Raw genomic sequence first — 20,273 nt, forward strand, 5'->3', positions numbered from 1 at the left:
CTGAAATGTGTGGGCAGGTAAGTGGTGCTGGGCTCCATGGAGCACTGGAGTCCCTTTGACAGCCGGGGGCAGTCTTGGCTACCAGCTATCTCAGCACCACAGTGCCCTCGGGGCTGGGAGGAGAGTCCTGTTTGCCAGGGGATGGTGGGTGGGAGAGGGGGCTGGGCAGCATGCGCAGGGGGCATACTGAGAGGAAAGTGGGGAGCTCTAATGAGCTGGTGGTAGGTAGAGAAGGAAGAAGTGATATAGATTGGGCAGCTGGCAGTTGGCCTTAATGAGAAACGTTTCCAGAGCTGACAGTAGCACTACCAAGTGGAAAGAGGGAGTCAGAGGGGAGGGTCTGGGCAGCAGTGAGAATAAGTGGGTCCAGGAGAACAGGAGGAACTAGGACCTGTTGACCAGATGCAGCTTCTAGGAGACCTCTGGAGTAACTACACCGACACCCCTGGATTGACACCAGCCCCTGGGACCTTTGGCCATTTTTACCAGCGTGGCCAGGTGGCTGTTTCAGGCACCTTGCTTTAGGCCCCCGAGTCTGCCAATGTTGGCACAGTTGTTACGAAAGCTCCAGGGTGAGGGCCACAGACTGTTTCTAAGGGGCATCGTGTTCTGTGTGTGTACAGCCCCTCTCTTCCCAGAGAGCTTTACAAATGATATTCACCGGGCTCCCCAGCCTCCCTTCTACTCCCGCGCTCTGCCAGCGACAGCAGGTAGTCAGACCTCTGCATCCTCTCACTTGCATCCACAAGTAATTGCACCCACCATCAAATCAGCCAGAGGAGCTTTTTCCCCAAGCGTGGCTCTATAAAACACAAGACCCAATTCACTCCCGCACAGGAATGCAGCTGCCTCTGGGGTGGAACAGGGCAGCTGCTGAAGCAGCACCCAGCAATGCCACAGAGCAGGTTAGGGCTGCAAGGCGAGAAGAAGTCTTTGTTCAGTGGAAATCACAGAAGAGAATTTAGGGAAGCCAGATGTCCGTTGGAATCTGGCCATGAATTTCTGGCCGGGTGTCAGATCACATGGCAGAACTGGAAGTATTGTGGGCTGGAAAGACGTGACTTGGACAATGCAGAAATAGAGGCTGTAGCTGCTGGTCCTCGCTCCATTCAGCAAGGCCAGTGTTTGAAAAGCAGCACTACTCACGTTTCACCCACAGAGCGATTTCCCCGGTTGCCTGCTTAGCGCCAACAGATACATCACAGAACAGTTTTTTGGAGTGGTCCTGCCATGACAAGGAGGTAATGAGGGTCTGCTGGTTGAGCACTCCGGCAGTGTCCAGTTGCACTGCCCCAGCCACGGTTGAGACCACTGCATTGTAGCCCCTCCACTGCAGAGCGATGCTATCGTATGGGCAGACGTATGGGCTGGAGCAGGTGAAGTTCCCTCTCACACCCTCCGTTAGATCTTCCGGAGCAGCAATGGCCGGGCTGTTGGGGGCATCTAGGGATGGAAAGAACAGGGATATTCTGGGGAATCTGCGATGGGATAATAGCGATTTCAGTTTATTCCTCCATCAAAGTGCTGTACCCTTGGACATTCATGGCAGCAGTGGGGATAGAACTCAGCTGCTTCACAAGCACTTGAGCTACAGGAGACTCGCCCATGGCTGGCAGCAGTACAGGGCCCATGACACACAGTGGAGTAGTTGTGCTTTTACACACTCTGGCTAGCTCGTCTCCATACTCACCGGTAAACAGTCAGCGTCACCCCAAGCAGGTCTGACCACTTGTCACCCTGATTGATCTCGAACCTGAAGTTGTACTTGCCCCTGTCTTCAATCCTCACACCCCTCAGCAGCAGGGTGCAGTTGTGCAGGGCCAGGTCGCCCAGCATCTCGGTACGGCCCTGAAACCTGCTGTCGACCTCGCTGGGAGTGGCAGAGTGGTAGATAATGGTGCTCTGGCTTTGGTAATCCTTGTACCAGATGGCCACAATGCCGTCCATGGGGATCACTGTGCTGGGGTAGCTGAAGGTGCAGGGTATCAGGATGCAGGAGTCCTTTACACTGTGCAGGCTTTGGGGGTAGGTGACGCCCCACGAGCCAAAGGCTGTATTAGACAGAGGGGAACAGACAGAGGGAGCAAGGCACAAGCAGAAACTTCAGTCAGGACAGAGCTAATCTGCTGACTCCATCAGCAACATGCTTCTCTCCTGTCCTTTCCGCCAGCCAGCAGGGCCTGGCTCCTGGGCAGAGATCTCATCCATTCTGGCCTTGCTACTGATCTGGGAGGAGGGGGTGTGGAGGCGGGGGGCGGGGGAAGGGGCTTGAACATCCTCACTTAGGCCCAGATTTTCAAAAGTGCCAATCACATGCAGCAGGGAGGGATAGCTCAGTGGTTTGAGGATTGATAAACCCAGGATTGTGAGTTCAATCCTTGATGGGGTCATTTAGGGATCTGGGGCAAAAATTGGGGATTGGTCCTTGTAGCAGGGTGGACACCTGCTCGGGCCCAGGGGTTTAAAATAGCCCTGGGAGAGGGCTGGGGCAGGGGAAGAGCTGGGCTGATTGGCAGAGCAGCTGCAACTGGGGGCCATGCCCCGAGCAGACCCAGAGGGCCTTATAAAAGCCAGAGAAGCAGGTAGCAGAAGAGTCTTCTCTCTCTGACCGACCTGAATAGAGGACCTAGTTTGGAGCAGGGATGGGGAGCGGCCAAGGGAGCTGGGGAGCTCTGGCCTAGGAAAGCCCCGGGGTGTGAGCTTGGGAAGGCCTATTAGGTTCGGGGATTGCAGGGGCAGCCACGGGGAGGCAGCAGGTCCAAATCCACCCTTGCCTGTGACGAATGGCTCATACTGCAGTCTGCCCCATGGCTTGGGGGCTAGCTGGTGACTGGCAGCAGCCTACGACTGAAGCGAGGTGGGGATAGTGGGAGGGGGAGACCTAGAGCTGTGGGGTACCGCCACGGGGCAGCACCCAGTGAAAGGGGCACCAGGGTCCTGGGAGGGACACGGAAGCCAGCAGCAAGGCAAGACACCGGCCTAAAGAGGGCACTCCTGAGGCTGGAATGCTAATTCCCTGAGAGGACCAGCAGGAGGTGCCACCCATGAGTCTGCGCCTGGCTACAGTCCTGCTCTGAGCAGGGGATTGGACTAGATGAGCTCCTGAGGTCCCTTCCAACCCTGATAGTGTATTATTCAATTCCTATTAAGTCAATGAACCCAACTGATCTCTGGGATAACTCCATTCAAGTTGGTGGAGTCATCCCAAAGCCGAATTTGTCCTATTGCGAGCAGCTGGTGCATGTCACCTCTGTAAATTGGGCCCTCAAGCAGGGCATCCAAAATAGGGGGCCATGCGGGAAATTTGGGCTGCTGTCTCTTAGTGCCTCAGTTTACCTGCATGTAAAATGGGGATAATGATGCACTGCCTGTGTTCAGGGTCAGAGCCATAACTGAAATACAAATAAGTAATGCCACCTGCTGCCAAGGGATTGGTTAAATGGCTTTTGTAATGTGCCTTAGGACCAGTAAATGCCCAGTGTCTGATCCTACTCCCACTCCTACTGGTGTAAAACAGGAGTGTGCACTGCCCTGGGAAACTATACAGGGGTCGGTTAGAGATTGTTCCTGAACCTAGGAGAGAGAATTCTCCAGGCTCTGAGTAAGAACATAACCTGGGTCAGACCAATGGTCCATCTAGCCCAGTCTCCTGTCTGCCAACAGTGGCCAATGCCAGGTATTCAGAGGGAATAAACAGAACAGGGAATCAAGTGATCCATCCATCCCCTGTCACCCATTCCCAGCCTCTGGCAAACCGAGGCTAGTGAAGCCTGGAGCATGGGTTGAATCCCTGCCCATCTTGGCTAATAGCCATTGATGGACCCATCCTCCATGAGCTTATCTGATTCTTTTCTGACCCCTGCTTCACAACATCCCCTGGCAATGAGTTCCACAGGTTGACTGTGCGTTGTGTGAAGAAATACTTCCTTTTGTTTGTTTTAAACCTACTGCCTATTAGCTGCATTGGGTGACCCCTGGTTCTTGTTTTATGTGAAGGAGAAAACACTTTTTCTCCACAGCAGTCATGATTGTAGAGACCTCAGTCTTTTGAATCTCTCCTCATACAGAAGCTGTACCATTCCCCTCATCATTTTTGTTCCCTTCTCTGAACCTTTTCCAATTCTAATATAGTTTTTGTTTTTTTAGATGGGATGATCAGAACTGCATGCAGTATTCAAGGTGTGGGCGTACCATGGATTTCTATACTGGCATTGTGATATTTCTGTCTTATTCTCTATCCCTTTTCTAATGGTACAAACCCTTTGCCATGCTGGAGGCAGCGGAGGGAGTGCTGCATGCAGGCAGAAGCTAACAGAACACCATTGATTATTATTTATTTATTTATTTGGGTTAAACATGGCACTGTACCTTGCTGGGCATGACCGGCCAGGAAGATAAGCTGAAATAAGAAGGCCATGACCACTCTTGCTGGATAATGTTATGGAAGATCCTGGTGGAACAGAAAAGAGGATCATGCAATAAGCTCTCACAGGATGGTTAGTCTTTATAATAAGTGTTTGGAAAAGGAAGCTGTGCTGGCAAAAGGAGCTGAGTCAAGGCCCTGCAGACTAAAGGCCTCTGTTTACTCCTCCTGCCTCAAATCTGTGGTTAGTGGTAGAGCAGGCTTTCTCTGTATTGACCTTCCAATGTGCTGCACTGAGCCAGGGTGGAAGAGGAGTGCAGTCTCCATGGTCTAGCGAGTCCTTGGCCCTTCTGCTCAGACTGGTGCTCATCTACCCGCTAGGCATCAGGCCAGGACCCCACTCATCTCACCTAGATTATACTGAGCGTCCATCAGATGAAAACAGCTTTTGACTGCTGTGGGATAAATTTCACTCTCAACTGAACCAGTGTCATGGTGGAATAAACCCACGGTTATTGGTGTTACTCCGGATTCACACTGGTGCAGCTACCGGAATCTGCACCCTATTCTGTACAATGACGTGGCTGCTGCTGCAAAAACATGTACCTGGCATCCCCATGGTCCAGGGACAGGGGCATGAGACATTGGGATGAGCATAGCCTCGCTCCATAGCATTGTTAAATCAGACTCCTCCACAGAGGATGTTGGTTGGAGACCCCATCTATCATTTACATGCTGGTTGGAGATGATCCACTCTTGTTTGGATAGCCCACTTGTTCTGGGCGGCCAATGAGAGACCTTAGACAAAACTACCATTCTGCTTGGCTTGTTTGGAAGTTCTGATGTCTCTGGGTTGAGGACTCCAGCTGTGGGACCATGTCCTGCCCCCATAGACTCAGAAACAGGGAATATTTAGATCTTTCTATTTTTTTGGAAGGGGAGGGGATAAGAAGGCTGCTGGCAGCTCTTCCCAGTCCCAAAAAAGTCAGACATCTCTTCAAATTCTTCACAATGTTGTAACCTACAGCTGATTGTGGGGAAAGGAAGGAAGCCCAAAGCTGAGATTAAAAACTCCCAGATTAACAGGAAAATTTGCAAGCCATCTTGGCAAGACTGGGCTCCAAATATCGTCTGCAAAGTGCATGGGCACTGGGCATGCCTGTGTACAAGTGTAAATGCATTTCTGGCTCTTCCAGCTGTCATCTCTCTGCATCTTCTGCTTGGGAGCAAGGGCACTTGGGTCCAGACACCATGCCAGGTGAGCCCAGCTCAGACCTACCCAATGGCTTGATGGGGCAATGCAGAGAGTTTGTCACATGGTGTTTGGTAGCAGAGGGTCATGGGATGTCCCTGAGCTGGGCGCAAGCCACAGCGTTCACATTGGGCCCCCTATTTGGAGGCTTTCAGATCTGGAGTTTTGGTGCCGATTGCAATGACAGGGGATCCAAGATATGGATCCAAATTTCCCTGTAGCTCAGCTCCACGATTTTGGTTTGGCCACGTGTAGTATCCTCTCCAGGCTGATTAAATGAGCATCCGCCCCCAAACTGCCCTGAAGTGCAGCACTCTTCCCTTAGCCCCGAGTTAGTGCTTAGTATTCTCATGGTGCTGCAGCCGTGCCGAGAGATGGGACAGCACTCCCGAAGTCAAGTGGAAGGGGGTATAAACTGCATCTAAGTGCGTATGATGGAATCTAAGGAGATGTATATTTGTGTAATACAGCCACAACCGTGTCTAGGGGCCACTGACCGAGACGAGGGATGGTCCAGTGGCTAAGGGAGGTTTCCTGTGTGACCTTTGGCAAATCACTTACTCCCTCTGTGCCCTTGGGCCCTTTGTGGAGATAAGAGGTTTAGTCAACCTGACATAACCCCTCTGTGAGTGAAGAGAAGCCTGAGAGTTTGGAAGGACGCAGAGTTTGGACAGACGATAGGCACAGTCTCTCCCACCTCAGAGAGACTTGAATAGCAGCCTCCTAGTGGGTGAGAAGAGACCCAGCCCCCAGTGTCAATCCAGTGTCAATCTGGAGTACCCTGTTGGAGTCAGTGGAGTTATTCCACCATCTCACTGGTGACACCTGAGCAAAATTTTCCCCACAGTGCCCGGTTTTGATCTGATGGACGTTCAGCATAAGCTCGATGAAACCATAGCATAGGCAGAAGGTGAGGGGCTCATCTACTGGCCCTCTCCTGTTACAAACGCTGTGGGGAGGGGATCCCCAGCTTGTAAGCCCTTCTAGGCAGGAACCATGCCCTGGAGCAAATGTCTGTGGCAGGAGCCCAGTGTATAAAAAGGTAGTATCGGGGAGGTTGTATATCCGTGACTCTCAGACTGAGGCTCTTCAATGTTTCTCCTGTGGCTCTTTGCAGTATGTGATATTAAAACACTGTATGATTTTAATTAGTAACCAATCAAAGTTATTAACCAATCAGGATGCTTTTACTATGTTATTAACCAATGAAGTTATTAATGTGCGCGAAGTTATTAATGTATTTGCTGTGAGAATAATAGATACAGAATAATACACTAAATATTTCCCCATCATACTGTTTAAATATGAAGAGCACTCTAGTAAACGAATCAGTGAATTCAGACTACGTAGGCCCCTTTAGGTAATGTTCATCACTGGTGTATATAGATTTCAGAGTAGCAGCCGTGTTAGTCTGTATTTGCAAAAAGAAAAGGAGTACTTGTGGCACCTTGGAGACTAACAAATTTATTAGAGCATAAGCTTTCGTGAGCTACAGCTCACTTCATCGGTGTATATAGAAAAGCAGTACTTGTGGCACCTTAGAGACTAACAAATTTATTAGAGCATAAGCTTTCGTGAGCTACAGCTCACTTCATCGGATGCATCCGATGAAGTGAGCTGTAGCTCACGAAAGCTTATGCTCTAATAAATTTGTTAGTCTCTAAGGTGCCACAAGTACTGCTTTTCTTTTTGCGAATACAGACTAACTCGGCTGCTACTATGAGATCAGTGTATATAGTTACTCTGTCAAAAGATCTCCACCTAGTGCATGCAAGAAGAATAGCACCAGTTGTATTACTCCTTGGTTTGTAGCCTAACTATAGAAATGTAGGTTTCAGAGTAGCAGCCGTGTTAGTCTGTATTCGCAAAAAGAAAAGGAGTACTTGTGGCACCTTAGAGACTAACAAATTTATTAGAGCATAAGCTTTCCGATGAAGTGAGCTGTAGCTCACGAAAGCTTATGCTCTAATAAATTTGTTAGTCTCTAAGGTGCCACAAGTACTCCTTTTCTTTTATAGAAATGTAGGGGTTGAAGGGCCCTAGAGAGCACAGTTGCCAACTTTCATGCGGTAAATAAGCACCTGACTTTCACAATATGCCAAAAATCAAGCTAATCCCATTTCAAAACAAGCCAATCCCTAAGAACCCCAACACTCTGTGACTAGATTTTGCCCCGGTGTGCAGTCTGGGACCACTGTGCACCCCGGACTCTCTCCCCACCCTTGCCCCTGCTTGCCGGGAGCCAATCCAAAAAAAAACCTACAAGCCCAACAGGCTACAAGCTAAAAACAAGCAACTCACAAGCCAATTAAGCCAAAAGCAAGCCCAATTTCTGCATTCCTCCCCCCCCCCCCCGCGGATGTAACATGTCTGCTAGAGAGGTCTAGTCCAGCCCCTTGTGCTGAGGCAGGACCCAGATGTTGTTATGGGGAAGGATGTTCTAGCAGTTAGCTGAGCTAGTCTGACACGGGACAGCTCGGTTCAAGTCCCTGCTTTGCCACCCGTTTCCTGTGTTGTGGGGTTCCCTCAGGGAACTGATGGGCAGGATCCCCTGGGAGAATAACATGAGGGGGAAAGGAGTCCAGGAGAGCTGGCTGTATTTTAAAAATCCTTATTGAGGTTACAGGGACAAACCATCCCAATGTGTAAAAAGAATAGTAAATATGTCAGGCGACCAGCTTGGTTTAACAGTGAAATCCTTGCTGATCTTAAACACAAAAAAGAAGCTTACAAGAAGTGGAAGATTGGACAAAGGACCAGGGAAGAGTAAAAAAATATTGCTCAGGCATGCAGGAGTGAAATCAGGAAGGACAAATCACACCTGGAGTTGCAGCTAGCAAGAGATGTTAAGAGTAACAAGAAGGGTTTTTTCAGGTATGTTAGCAACAAGAAGAAAGCCAAGGAAAGTGTGGGCCCCTTACTGAATGAGGGAGGCAACCTAGTGACAGAGGATGTGGAAAAAGCGAATGTACTCAATGCTTTTTGTGCCTCTGTCTTCACGAACAAGGTCAGCTCCCAGACTGCTGCACTGGGCAGCACAGCATGGGGAGGAGGTGACCAGCCCTCTGTAAAGAAAGAAGTGGTTCAGGACTATTTAGAAAAGCTGGACGAGCACAAGTCCATGGGGCCGGACTTACTGCATCCAAGAGTGCTAAAGGAGCTGGCGGATGTGATTGCAGAGCCATTGGCCATTATCTTTGAAAACTCATGGCAATTGGGGGAGGTCCCGGATGACTGGAAAAGGCTAATGTAATGCCCATCTTTAAAAAAGGGAAGGAGGAAGATCCTGGGAACTACAGGCCAGTCAGCCTCATCTCAGTCCCTGGAAAAATCATGGAGCAGGTCCTCAAGGAATCAATTCTGAAGCACTTAGAGGAGAGGAAAGTGAACAGGAACAGTCAGCATGGATTCACCAAGGGCAAGTCATGCCTGACTAATCTAATTGCCTTCTATGACGAGATAACTGGCTCTGTGGATGAGCGGAAAGCAGTGGACGTGTTGTTCCTTGACTTTAGCAAAGCTTTTGACACGGTCTCCCACAGTATTCTTGCCAGCAAGTTAAAGAAGTATGGGCTGGATGAATGGACTATAAGGTGGATAGAAAGTTGGCTAGATTGTCGGGCTCAACGGGTAGTAATCAACGGCTCCATGTCTAGTTGGCAGCCGGTATCAAGTGGAGTCCCCAGGGGTCAGTCCTCGGGCTGGTTTTGTTCCATATTCATTAATGATCTGGAGGATGGTGTGGGTTGCACCCTCAGCAAGTTTGCAGATGACACTAAACTGGGAGGAGAGGTAGATACGCTGGAGGGTAGGGATAGGATACAGAGGGCCCTAGACAAATTAGGGGATTGAGCCAAAAGAAATCTGATGAGGTTCAACAAGGACAAGTGCAGAGTCCTGCACTTAGGACGGAAGAATCCCATGCACCGCTACAGACTAGAGACCGAGTGGCTAGGCAGCAGTTCTGCAGAAAAGGACTTGGGGGTTACAGTGGACAAGAAGCTGGAGATGAGTCAACAGTGTGCCCTTGTTGCCAAGAAGGTTAATGGCATTTTGGGATGTATAAGTAGGGGCATTGCCAGCAGATCGAGGGATGTGATCGTTCCCCTCTATTCGACATTGGTGAGGCCTCATCTGGAGTACTGTGTCCAGTTTTGGGCCCCACACTACAAGAAGGATGTGAAAAAATTGGAAAACGTCCAGCGGACGGCAACAAAAATGATTAGGGGACTGGAACACATGACTTCTGAGGAGAGTCTGAGAGAACTGGGATTGTTTAGTCTGTGGAAGAGAAGAATGAGGGGGGATTTGATAGCTGCTTTCAACTCCCTGAAAGTGGGTTCCAAAGAGGATGGATCTAGACTGTTCTCAGTGGTAGCAGATTACAGAATGAGGAGTAATGGTCTCAAGTTGCAGTGGGGGAGGTTTAGGTTGGATATTAGGAAAAAAAATTTTACTAGGAGGGTGGTGAAACACTGGAATGCGTTACCTAGAGAGGTGGCGGAATCTCCTTCCTTTGAGGCTTTTAAGGTCAGGCTTGAGAAAGCCCTGGCTGGGATGATTTAGTTGGGGATTGGTCCTGCTTTGAGCAGGAGGTTGGACTAGATGACATCCTGAGGTCCCTTCCAATCCTGATATTCTATGATAGATACAGAAAGGAGATGAGATGTTCAGATGCTATGGTAATGGAAGCAGCATCAGTCCTGTAGCTAGATTATTCATAAAAAAGAAAAGGAGTACTTGTGGCACCTTAGAGACTAACAAATTTATTTGAGCATAAGCTTTCGTGAGCTACAGCTCACTTCATCGGATGCATTTGGTGGAAAATACAGAGGGGAGATTATATACACACACACAGAGAACATGAAACAATGGGTTTTATCATACACACTGTAAGGAGAGTGATCCCTTAAGATGAGCTATTACCAGCAGGAAGGGGGGCGGGGAGAAGGAAAACCTTTTGTGGTGATAATCAAGGTGGGCCATTTCCAGCAGTTAACAAGAATGTCTGAGGAACAGTGGGGGTGGGGTGGGGGGAGAAATACCATGGGGAAATAGTTTTACTTTGTGTAATGACTCATCCATTCCCAGTCTCTATTCAAGCCTAAGTTAATTGTATCCAGTTTGCAAATCAATTCCAATTCAGCAGTCTCTCGTTGGAGTCTGGTTTTGAAGTTTTTTGTTGAAGGATAGCCACCCTCAGGTCTGTAATCGTGTGACCGGAGAGATTGAAGTGTTCTCCGACTGGTTTTTGAATGTTATAATCTTGACGTCTGATTTGTGTCCATTCATTTTTTTACGTAGAGACTGTCCAGTTTGACCAATGTACATGGCAGAGGGCATTGCTGGCACATGATGGCATATATCACATTGGTAGATACGCAGGTGAACGAGCCTCTGATAGTGTGGCTGATGTGATTAGGCCCTATGATGGTATCCCCTGAATAGATATGTGGACAGAGTTGGCAACGGGCTTTGTTGCAAGGATAGGTTCCTGGGTTAGTGGTTCTGTTGTGTGGTGTGTGGTTGCTGGTGAGTATTTGCTTCAGGTTGGGGGGCTGTCTGTAAGTAAGGACTGGCCTGTCTCCCAAGATCTGTGAGAGTGATGGGTCCTTCAGGATAGGTTGTAGATCCTTGACGATGCGTTGGTGAGGTTTTAGTTGGGGGCTGAAGGTGATGGCTAGTGGCGTTCTGTTATTTTCTTTGTTGGGCCTGTCCTGTAGTAGGTGACTTAGAATCATAGAATCATAGAATATCAGGGTTGGAAGGGACCCCAGAAGGTCATCTAGTCCAACCCCCTGCTCAAAGCAGGACCAAGTCCCAGTTAAATCATCCCAGCTAGGGCTTTGTCAAGCCTGACCTTAAAAACCTCTAAGGAAGGAGATTCTACCACCTCCTAGGTAACGCATTCCAGTGTTTCACCCCTCTTAGTGAAAAGTTTTTCCTAATATCCAATCTAAACCCCCCCATTGCAACTTGAGACCATTACTCCTCGTTCTGTCATCTGCTACCATTGAGAACAGTCTAGAGCCATCCTCTTTGAAACCCCCTTTCAGGTAGTTGAAAGCAGCTATCAAATCCCCCCCTCTTCTCTTCTGCAGACTAAACAATCCCAGCTCCCTCAGCCTTCCTCATAAGTCATGTGCTCTAGACCCTAATCATTTTTGTTGCCCTTCGCTGTACTCTTTCCAATTTATCCACATCCTTCCTGTAGTGTGGGGCCCAAAACTGGACACAGTACTCCAGATGAGGCCTCACCAGTGTCGAATAGAGGGGAACGATCACATCCCTCGATCTGCTCGCTATGCCCCTACTTATACATCCCAAAATGCCAAGTGCCCTTCTTGGCAACAAGGGCACACTGCTGACTCATATCCAGCTTCTCGTCCACTGTCACCCCTAGGTCCTTTTCCGCAGAACTGCTGCCGAGCCATTCGGTCCCTAGTCTGTAGCGGTGCATTGGATTTCCATCCTAAGTGCAGGACCCTGCATTTATCCTTATTGAACCTCATTAGATTTCTTTTGGCCCAATCCTCCAATTTGTCTAGGTCCTTCTGTATCCTATCCCTCCCCTCCAGCGTATACCATCCTCCCAGTTTAGTATCATCCGCAAATTTGCTGAGAGTGCAATCCACACCATCCTCCAGATCATTTATGAAGATATTGAACAAAACGGGCCCCAGGACCGACCCCTGGGGCACTCCACTTGACACCGGCTGCCAACTAGACATGGAGCCATTGATCACTACCCGTTGAGCCCGACAATCTAGCCAGCTTTCTACCCACCTTATAGTGCATTCATCCAGCCCATACTTCCTTAACTTGCTGACAAGAATGCTGTGGGAGACCGTGTCAAAAGCTTTGCTAAAGTCAAGAAACAATACATCCACTGCTTTCCCTTCATCCACAGAACCAGTAATCTCATCATAAAAGGCGATTAGATTAGTCAGGCATGACCTTCCCTTGGTGAATCCAGGCTGACTGTTCCTGATCACTTTCCTCTCCTCTAAGTGCTTCAGGATTGATTCTTTGAGGACCTGCTCCATGATTTTTCCAGGGACTGAGGTGAGGCTGACCGGCCTGTAGTTCCCAGGATCCTCCTTCTTCCCTTTTTTAAAGATGGGCACTACATTAGCCTTTTTCCAGTCATCCGGGACTTCTGGGTACTCTTCTGGCTCTGTCAATCTGTTTCTTCACTTCAGCAGGTGGGTATTGTAGTTGTTAGAATGCATGATAGAGATCTTGTAGGTGTTTGTCTCTGTCTGAGGGGTTGGAACAAATGCGGTTATATCGGAGAGCTTGGCTGTAGACAATGGATCGTGTGGTGTGATCTGGATGAAAGCTAGAGGCATGTAGGTAGGAATAGCGGTCAGTAGGTTTCCAATATAGGGTGGTGTTTATGTGACCATCGATTATTAGCACCATAGTGTCCAGGAAGTGGATCTGTTGTGTGGACTGGTCCAGGCTAAGGTTGATGGTAGGATGGAAATTGTTGAAATCATGGTGGAATTCCTCAAGGGCTTCTTTTCCATGGGTCCAGATGATGAAGATGTCATCAATGTAGCGCAAGTAGAGTAGGGGCATTAGGGGACGAGAGCTGAGGAAGCGTTGTTCTAAGTCAGTCATGAAAATGTTGGCATACTGTGGGGCCACGCGGGTACCCATCGCAGTGCCGCTGATTTGAAGGTATACATTGTCACCAAATGTGAAACAGTTATGGATGAGGACAAAGTCACAAAGTTCAGCCACCAGGTTAGCCGTGACATTATCGGGGATACTGTTCCTGATGGCTTGGAGTCCATCTTTATGTGGAATGTTGGTGTAGAGGCTTCTACATCCATAGTGGCTAGGATGGTGTTTTTAGGAAGATCACCTATGGATTGTAGTTTCCTCAGGAAGTCAGTGGTGTCTCAAAGATAGCTGGGAGTGCTGGTAGCATAGGGCCTGAGGAGGGAGTCTACATAGCCAGACAATCCTGCTGTCAGGGTGCCAATGCCTCATCAAGGATCAACGCACCATCAAGGATCTACAACCTATCCTGAAGGACGACCCATCACTCTCACAGATCTTGGGAGACAGGCCAGTCCTTGCTTACAGACAGCCCCCCAATCTGAAGCAAATACTCACCAGCAACCACACACCACACAACAGAACCACTAACCCAGGAACCTATCCTTGCAACAAAGCCCGTTGCCAACTCTGTCCACATATCTATTCAGGGATACCATCATAGGGCCTAATCACATCAGCCACACTATCAGAGGCTCGTTCACCTGCACATCTGCCAATATGATATTTGCCATCGTGTGCCAGCAATGCCCCTCCGCCATGTACATTGGTCAAACTGGACAGTCTCTATGTAAAAGAATAAATGGACACAAATTGGACGTCAAGAATTATAACATTCAAAAACCAGTCAGAGAACACTTCAATCTCTCCGGTCACACAATTACAGACCTGAGAGTGGCTATCCTTCAACAAAAAACTTCAAAAACAGACTCCAACGAGAGACTGATGAATTGGAATTGATTTGCAAACTGGATACAATTAACTTAAGCTTAAATAGACTGGGAGTGGATGAGTCATTACATAAAGTAAAACTATTTCCCCATGTTATTTCTCACCCCACCCCACCCCCCACTGTTCCTCAGATGTTCTTGTTAACTGCTGGAAATGGCCCATCTTGATTATCACCACAAAAGGTTTTCTTCCTTCCCCACCCTCCCTACCTGCTGGTAATAGCTCATCTTTAGTGATCACTCTCCTTACAGTGTGTATGATAAAACCCATTGTTTCATGTTCTCTGTGTGTGTGTATATAAATCTCCCCACTGTATTTTCCACCGAATGCATCCAATGAAGTGAACCGTAGCTCACGAAAGCTTATGCTCAAATAAATTTGATAGTCTCTAAGGTGCCACAAGGACTCCTTTTCTTTTTTGCGAATACAAACTAACACGGCTGCTACTCTGAAATAGATTATTCATGCTCCAAATGGCCCTCTGTGGGCATCTTTTAGCAGCTACCATCTAATACCCTCCACTCTGGGACCCTAGCAAAGACGGACCCTGAGATCATCAGTGAAGGCCTGAAGCTGCTGGAGCAGGCTTTTATCTGTTGTGCAGGCTAGCTGCTTGCTGGGAACAAGAACGCACACTTTCACCCGGGGCTTGAAAAATGCAGCTGGTCAAAAATGTTACCAATTTTCACACTTTTTTTTTTTTCTGGAAAAGTTTCATGGTTTTAATTTTATTATTATTTATTTATTATTTTGGCAGGCCAAACATTTCTAAAAATGTGAAATGTTGATGAACACTTTTGCAACAAATTTCACAATTGTTTTGCAACAGTGTCTGCATTTCCCAGCTCTCTCTAGTATGCCAACTTGCAGTTCTTGGGTCTGGAGGGGCCCATTCCCATTATCACCTTGTTCTCCTGGGGCTCCCATCTAGAAAATGGTCCACCATGTCCTGGATCTATAGCAACCTCAATGGAAGATGCCCTCCAGCACCTGGCGTCCCACTGGGAACAGCATACTGAGGTCCCAGGGCTGTACATGTTTGTCCCAACTTGGCTCCAAAGATATCCAGCAAATTACAGAACTAAAACAGGTTGATGGTGTGCCTAGAGCCTAAAATAATTGCTCAACTCTGGTGACTGCAAGCCTGCAGGGACGAGAAGGAAATGAATGTCACTGTGTCTCTCCGCAATGTCCCATCTGTTTCCTGGGGTCACTTTTCCACACACGCTTCCCCACTAAGTTTCGTTTCTCCTGTGCTCCTTCCCTGGTTTCACAGTTTTGTTTTCTCTGGTTTGCTCTATGAAGTGATGGATCCTGGGTCAGGTTTCTGAGACACACCCCAGGCCTGCATGTAGTGAGAGGAGCCATTTGTGACATTCAGATCTGGATGTGGGTTTGAACATCCCCAAGGTTTTGGGGTGCTTCAACTTGGGGTTCTGGTTCTGACCCATCTCTAGTGTCACTGGCTGTTGTGGTCCAGGGGATAGGGCATTAGTCTGAGATGAGGGAGACCTGGGTGCTACTCCTAGTTCTGCCAATAACATTCTGTGTGACCCTGGATAATTTCCTTGACTGCTGCTTCCTTTCCTGTCTTTAGTTTTATTTGATGATGTTAATACCTAGCGCTTCTATAGCACTTTTCATCCAAAGCTCTAAAGGTGCTTTACAAAGGAGGTCAGTGTCAGTATTCCCATTTTACAGATGGGGAAACTGAGGTACTGACTTGCCTGAGGTCACCCAGCAGACCAGCAATAGAACCCTGGTCTCCTGAGTCCCAAGCCAGTACTCTGTCCACTAGACTGCACAGCCTTAGATTATGAGCTCTTTGGGGCAGGGACTGTCTCTCACTTTGTATCTGTGTAGCGCCTAGCACAATGATCTTGGTTAGGGTCTCTCGGAGCTGCTGTGATATAATAGAGGTTGGCCCAATGCAAACCCACAGGTCCGAGCCCTATTTGTTACTACTGAGACCCATCTCACTGCAATTAAAACCTTCCCTGAGACTAGGGCTCTCCTGCTCTAAGGAAATGCTGTTGTTCAGGTCTCGATCCCTTCAGACCTGTCCTGTTCTCTCCAACCCCCAGGAACTCAGCAGCTCCTCAGACTCAATGGTTTTTCTCCCCGAAAGATCACGGGAGTCAGTTATTGTCCTGCAATCACAGGCTATGAACATCAGCTGAGCCACCAGCAACGTCATTCCTCTAACTGCTGGATGTTCAGGTGCCATGGCAGGCTAATTCGGCCAGAGCCAGTTCATGAGAGACCCATGAGGAGTCCCCAGCTGCTGCAGGGTGCTGTGGATTTGATGGTGGAGCTCTTCTCTGTGGCCAGCTCAGAGCGCTGCTAGCAGTTGCTATGGTGCTGGAAATGCAGTGGTTGGAGGGGATGTGAAACCTTGGTTTCCCTGAGCACTCATGGCCATTACAGGTCACAGGGCACATTCACCAGCAAAGTCCTGGTGATCTGACCACGTTCTAGTGTGGGATCATTGCTACAGGGCTGGGCACAGAATAAGAAGGCAGGCTGGTTGGAAACATTCTGTCAAAATTGCGATGTGATGGAAAATTGGGGTTTTCAACTAAACAGACTGGGAAGGGGGATGTCGTCTTTCCAGGGAAAACTAAAAAAACTGGACTCCTGAAAAGCCTCCATGTGGAAATGCTGTCGCAGTGCACCCTGGGGGTCGTAGTTCAGCTGCCTCGCTTCCCCATTCGCCTCTCTGGGACAGATTCCCCAACTGGACTACGTCTGCCGTGATGCATCACTGTGGCCCTGCGGGAGGTGAGTACTTCTGAGCCCCTTCCAGGCAGCCCCTTCCTTCAGGAGAGGGGGAGCTGCTGATTCTCAGCCCCACACCTGAGCCAGTCGTGGGTGGAGCAGCCAGTATCCAAGCTGTCCTGTGGTTTAGGAGGCAATGAATAGCCAGTGGTCTCCTGGGTCCCACTGAGGACATAATCCAAAGCGCAGCGAAGTCATTGGAAAGACCCCCCTGGCCCAATGCCCTCAATGGGCTCTAGACTAGACCCTGAGCTGAGACCCTCTGGCAACAGCTCCCCTTTTCTCTGCCCCTGACCAAGTAATGGGCTCCCCAGGGGAGAACAGCAGGGAGGTGCAAACCATATCTACAGTAGCCCAAAGACTGGCTTCCTAAAGATGGCAGATAGTCAGGCCATTTGGAAATTGCCCAGTGCCCATCCCTGCAGCAGGGAGTCCCACAGGTTAGTCACACCTTGCATATCGAAGTTGGATGACAGATGCCCTCTCAGCTGACATTCCTGGCATTGAACCCAGAACCTCTAGAGCTAAAAAGCATGAGCTAAAGGCTAAGACAGTGCAGTTATTCATTGCCTCTAGCTATTGGCACGGGGGGCATCTGTAACATACACTCCCCAGTGGCAAAAAGAAAAGGAGGACTTGTGGCACCTTAGAGACTAACAAATTTATTTGAGCATAAGCTTTCGTGAGCTACAGCTCACTTCATCGGATGCATTTGGTGGAAAATGCATTTCCACCAAATGCATCCGATGAAGTGAGCTGTAGCTCACGAAAGCTTATGCTCAAATAAATTTGTTAGTCTCTAAGGTGCCACAAGTCCTCCTTTTCTTTTTGCGAATACAGACTAACACGGCTGCTACTCTGAAACTCCCAGTGGATTACAGTAAATCAGTTTCATTGCCTTTTAAATTCACCAAGTTCCCTCTTGTCCAATCATCCTGTGTGGTCTCACAGTCCAGCTGGTGAAGTGGTGCCCTTGACAATGCAACAAGAAGGAGGAAGAATGAGCCTGATTTTCGGCAGGATCCTGTATTGAGTTAGACAGGGGAGAACCTATCACTTTCCTTCCCCATCTGGGGACGCTTCCTCTCCGTGGTCCTGGCAAAGATGCCCAGTGGGCCTCTCATAGGATGCCCCAGGGGTGGGCAAACTACAGCCTGCGGGCTGGATCCAGCCCATCAGGGCTTTGAATCTGGCCCATGGGATTGCCAGCCCCATGGCACAATGGGGCTAAGGCAGGCTCCCTGCCTGCCTTGGCCCCATGCTGCTGTCGGAAGTGGCTGGCACCACGTCCCTGCAGCCCCTGGGGGAGTGGGGTGGGGCAGAGGGCTCTGTGCGCTGCCCTCATCTGCAGGCACCACCCCCAACAGCTCCCATTGGCTGGGAACAGGGAACTGTGGCCAATGGGAGCTTCGGGAGAGGTAGCCGCAGGCGAGGACAGCATGCAGAGCCCTCTGCCCCACCCCCATCCACCTCAGGGGCCGCAGGACATGGTGCCGGCCGCTTCCAGGAGCGGCGCAGGGCCAGGGCAGGCAGGGAGCCTGCCTTAGCCCCGCTGTGCACCACTCCCATCCTGGAGCCGCTTGAGATAAGCGGCGCCGGGCTGGCGCCGCACCCCAAACCCCTCCTGCACCCTGCACCCCAACCCCCTTCCATGAGCCTTATTGCACCCCTCCTGCACCCCAACCCCTGCCCTAGGCCTACATTCATGGTCCTGCATGCAATTTCCCCACCCAGATGTGGCCCTCAGGCCAAAAAGTTTGCCCACCGTTACATAGACCTATCTGACTGCAGAGGTAGTCAGGGTGCCAGGGGATGCGCACTGCTCTAGGGATGGTGGCACCAAGGTGCTGATTCTCTTGCCCCAAGCTCTACTCCTGTGTCTGGGGTCATTTGCTCTACAAGCTCCCCAAAAGGTGAGCCACTTCCTGCCCCGTACAAAGCCAACAGGTAACCGGACTCTTCCCATTCGCTTGGCTACATCCAACACCATCTTCACTGAGCCGCACCCTGGTGGGGTTGTGGGCTCCGCACCAACCTTCTTGGGTGCCACCAGTGTGCTGTAGTCCTGCAGGTGTCTGTGAGGGGTGGGGTCGCTCACCCTTCCCAGATGTCTGCCTCAGCCTTCCCCACTCCTCGCATCCTTTCCAGAGGCCTGTATCATCTAACCACAATCTTGTGTCAGGTGGGTGGTGGAAACCACATCTTGTTTGAGTTCTGCACCAGCAGATCCAAACCTGAGCCTGCACCACACCCGGGTGCGAATGCCATTCCCTCCGCTCAGGGATCTGTATTGTACTGGAATCGATGTATCTACCCCGGCAGCTAGGTACCAGTTGGCATCCAACCTGTGCAAGATGGCCACGTCGCATTTTAAACCCCCTTTATCCAGGAGTCCAGCCCCAAGACCCAGGTATGTCCCCTGCCTTTGCCACTCAGGATGCTCCATCCCCCCAGCCAGGGGTCTCAGGCATGGCCTGGAGAAGCAGGAAATGTTACCTTCTCATGGAATGGTCCCCAGGAGAGAGATGCTCCCTTATGAAATCCCCAGCCAGAGGACTAGAGCCCTGGACCTAGGAGACGGCGTCTGCCCGCACTGACTCCAGGAGAGCTATTTAATCCCAGGGCTGGAGAAGAATCCAGGAGAGCATCACTTCCCCTTGCTGGGCTTGTAACGACTCTGTTTGGGGAAGTGACTGATGCCGTCAGCTCTTTCACCCTTTGCATATTTAGCACTATTTTAATGCAGGGATCAGGGTGGTCCTGGGGGAAGTACCAGTGTGACGGCCCTGGCAAGCGCCCAACAGGGCTTGCATGGCTCCAGGCTGGCACCCCATGCCCAGAGGCAATCGAGCATCGGCATTCCAGCTTCCAGACTGGAGGGGTAGCGTGTGAACTGGCCACGTGACACATGCCATTCTTGGTCTTCCTAACGAACCCCATCACTATCTGAGCACCACACAATTCAGCGGATTTATCCTCACAACCCCCCTGGGAGGTAGGGTAGTGCTATTCCTCCCATTGTACAGATGGGAAACTGAGGCACAGAGGGAGTAAGTGATTTGCCAAAGGTCACACAGGAAACCTCCCCTAGCCACTGGACCATCTCTCGTCTCTGTCAGTGTTCCCTAGACACAGTTGTGGCTGTATTACACAATATACATCTCCTTAGATTCCATCATACATTCAAAAACCAGTTGGAGAACACTTCAATCTCTCTGGTCACTCGATCACAGACCTAAGAGTGGCTATACTTCAACAAAAAAGCTTCAAAAACAGACTCCAACGAGAGACTGCTGAATTGGAATTAATTTGCAAACTGGATACAATTAACTTAGGCTTGAATAGAGACTGGGAATGGAG

General features: G+C 49.7%; 1 protein-coding gene across 1 annotated transcript in view; it reads right to left on the minus strand.

Moving 5' to 3' along the window:
* The window catches only part of SIGLEC1 (sialic acid binding Ig like lectin 1), a 53,527-nt gene extending 33,963 nt beyond the window's left edge, over positions 1-19,564 (minus strand). The window contains 4 exon segments of the mRNA XM_038400554.2: positions 1,147-1,469; positions 1,691-2,051; positions 4,369-4,450; positions 19,410-19,564. Of these exon segments, the coding sequence (XP_038256482.1) occupies positions 1,147-1,469; positions 1,691-2,051; positions 4,369-4,417 (733 nt within the window). The 5' untranslated portion in view covers positions 4,418-4,450; positions 19,410-19,564.
* Positions 19,565-20,273: the final 709 nt, after the last annotated feature.

Source organism: Dermochelys coriacea, chromosome 4 (genome assembly GCF_009764565.3).
Source record: "Dermochelys coriacea isolate rDerCor1 chromosome 4, rDerCor1.pri.v4, whole genome shotgun sequence".
Lineage (NCBI taxonomy): Eukaryota > Metazoa > Chordata > Testudines > Dermochelyidae > Dermochelys > Dermochelys coriacea.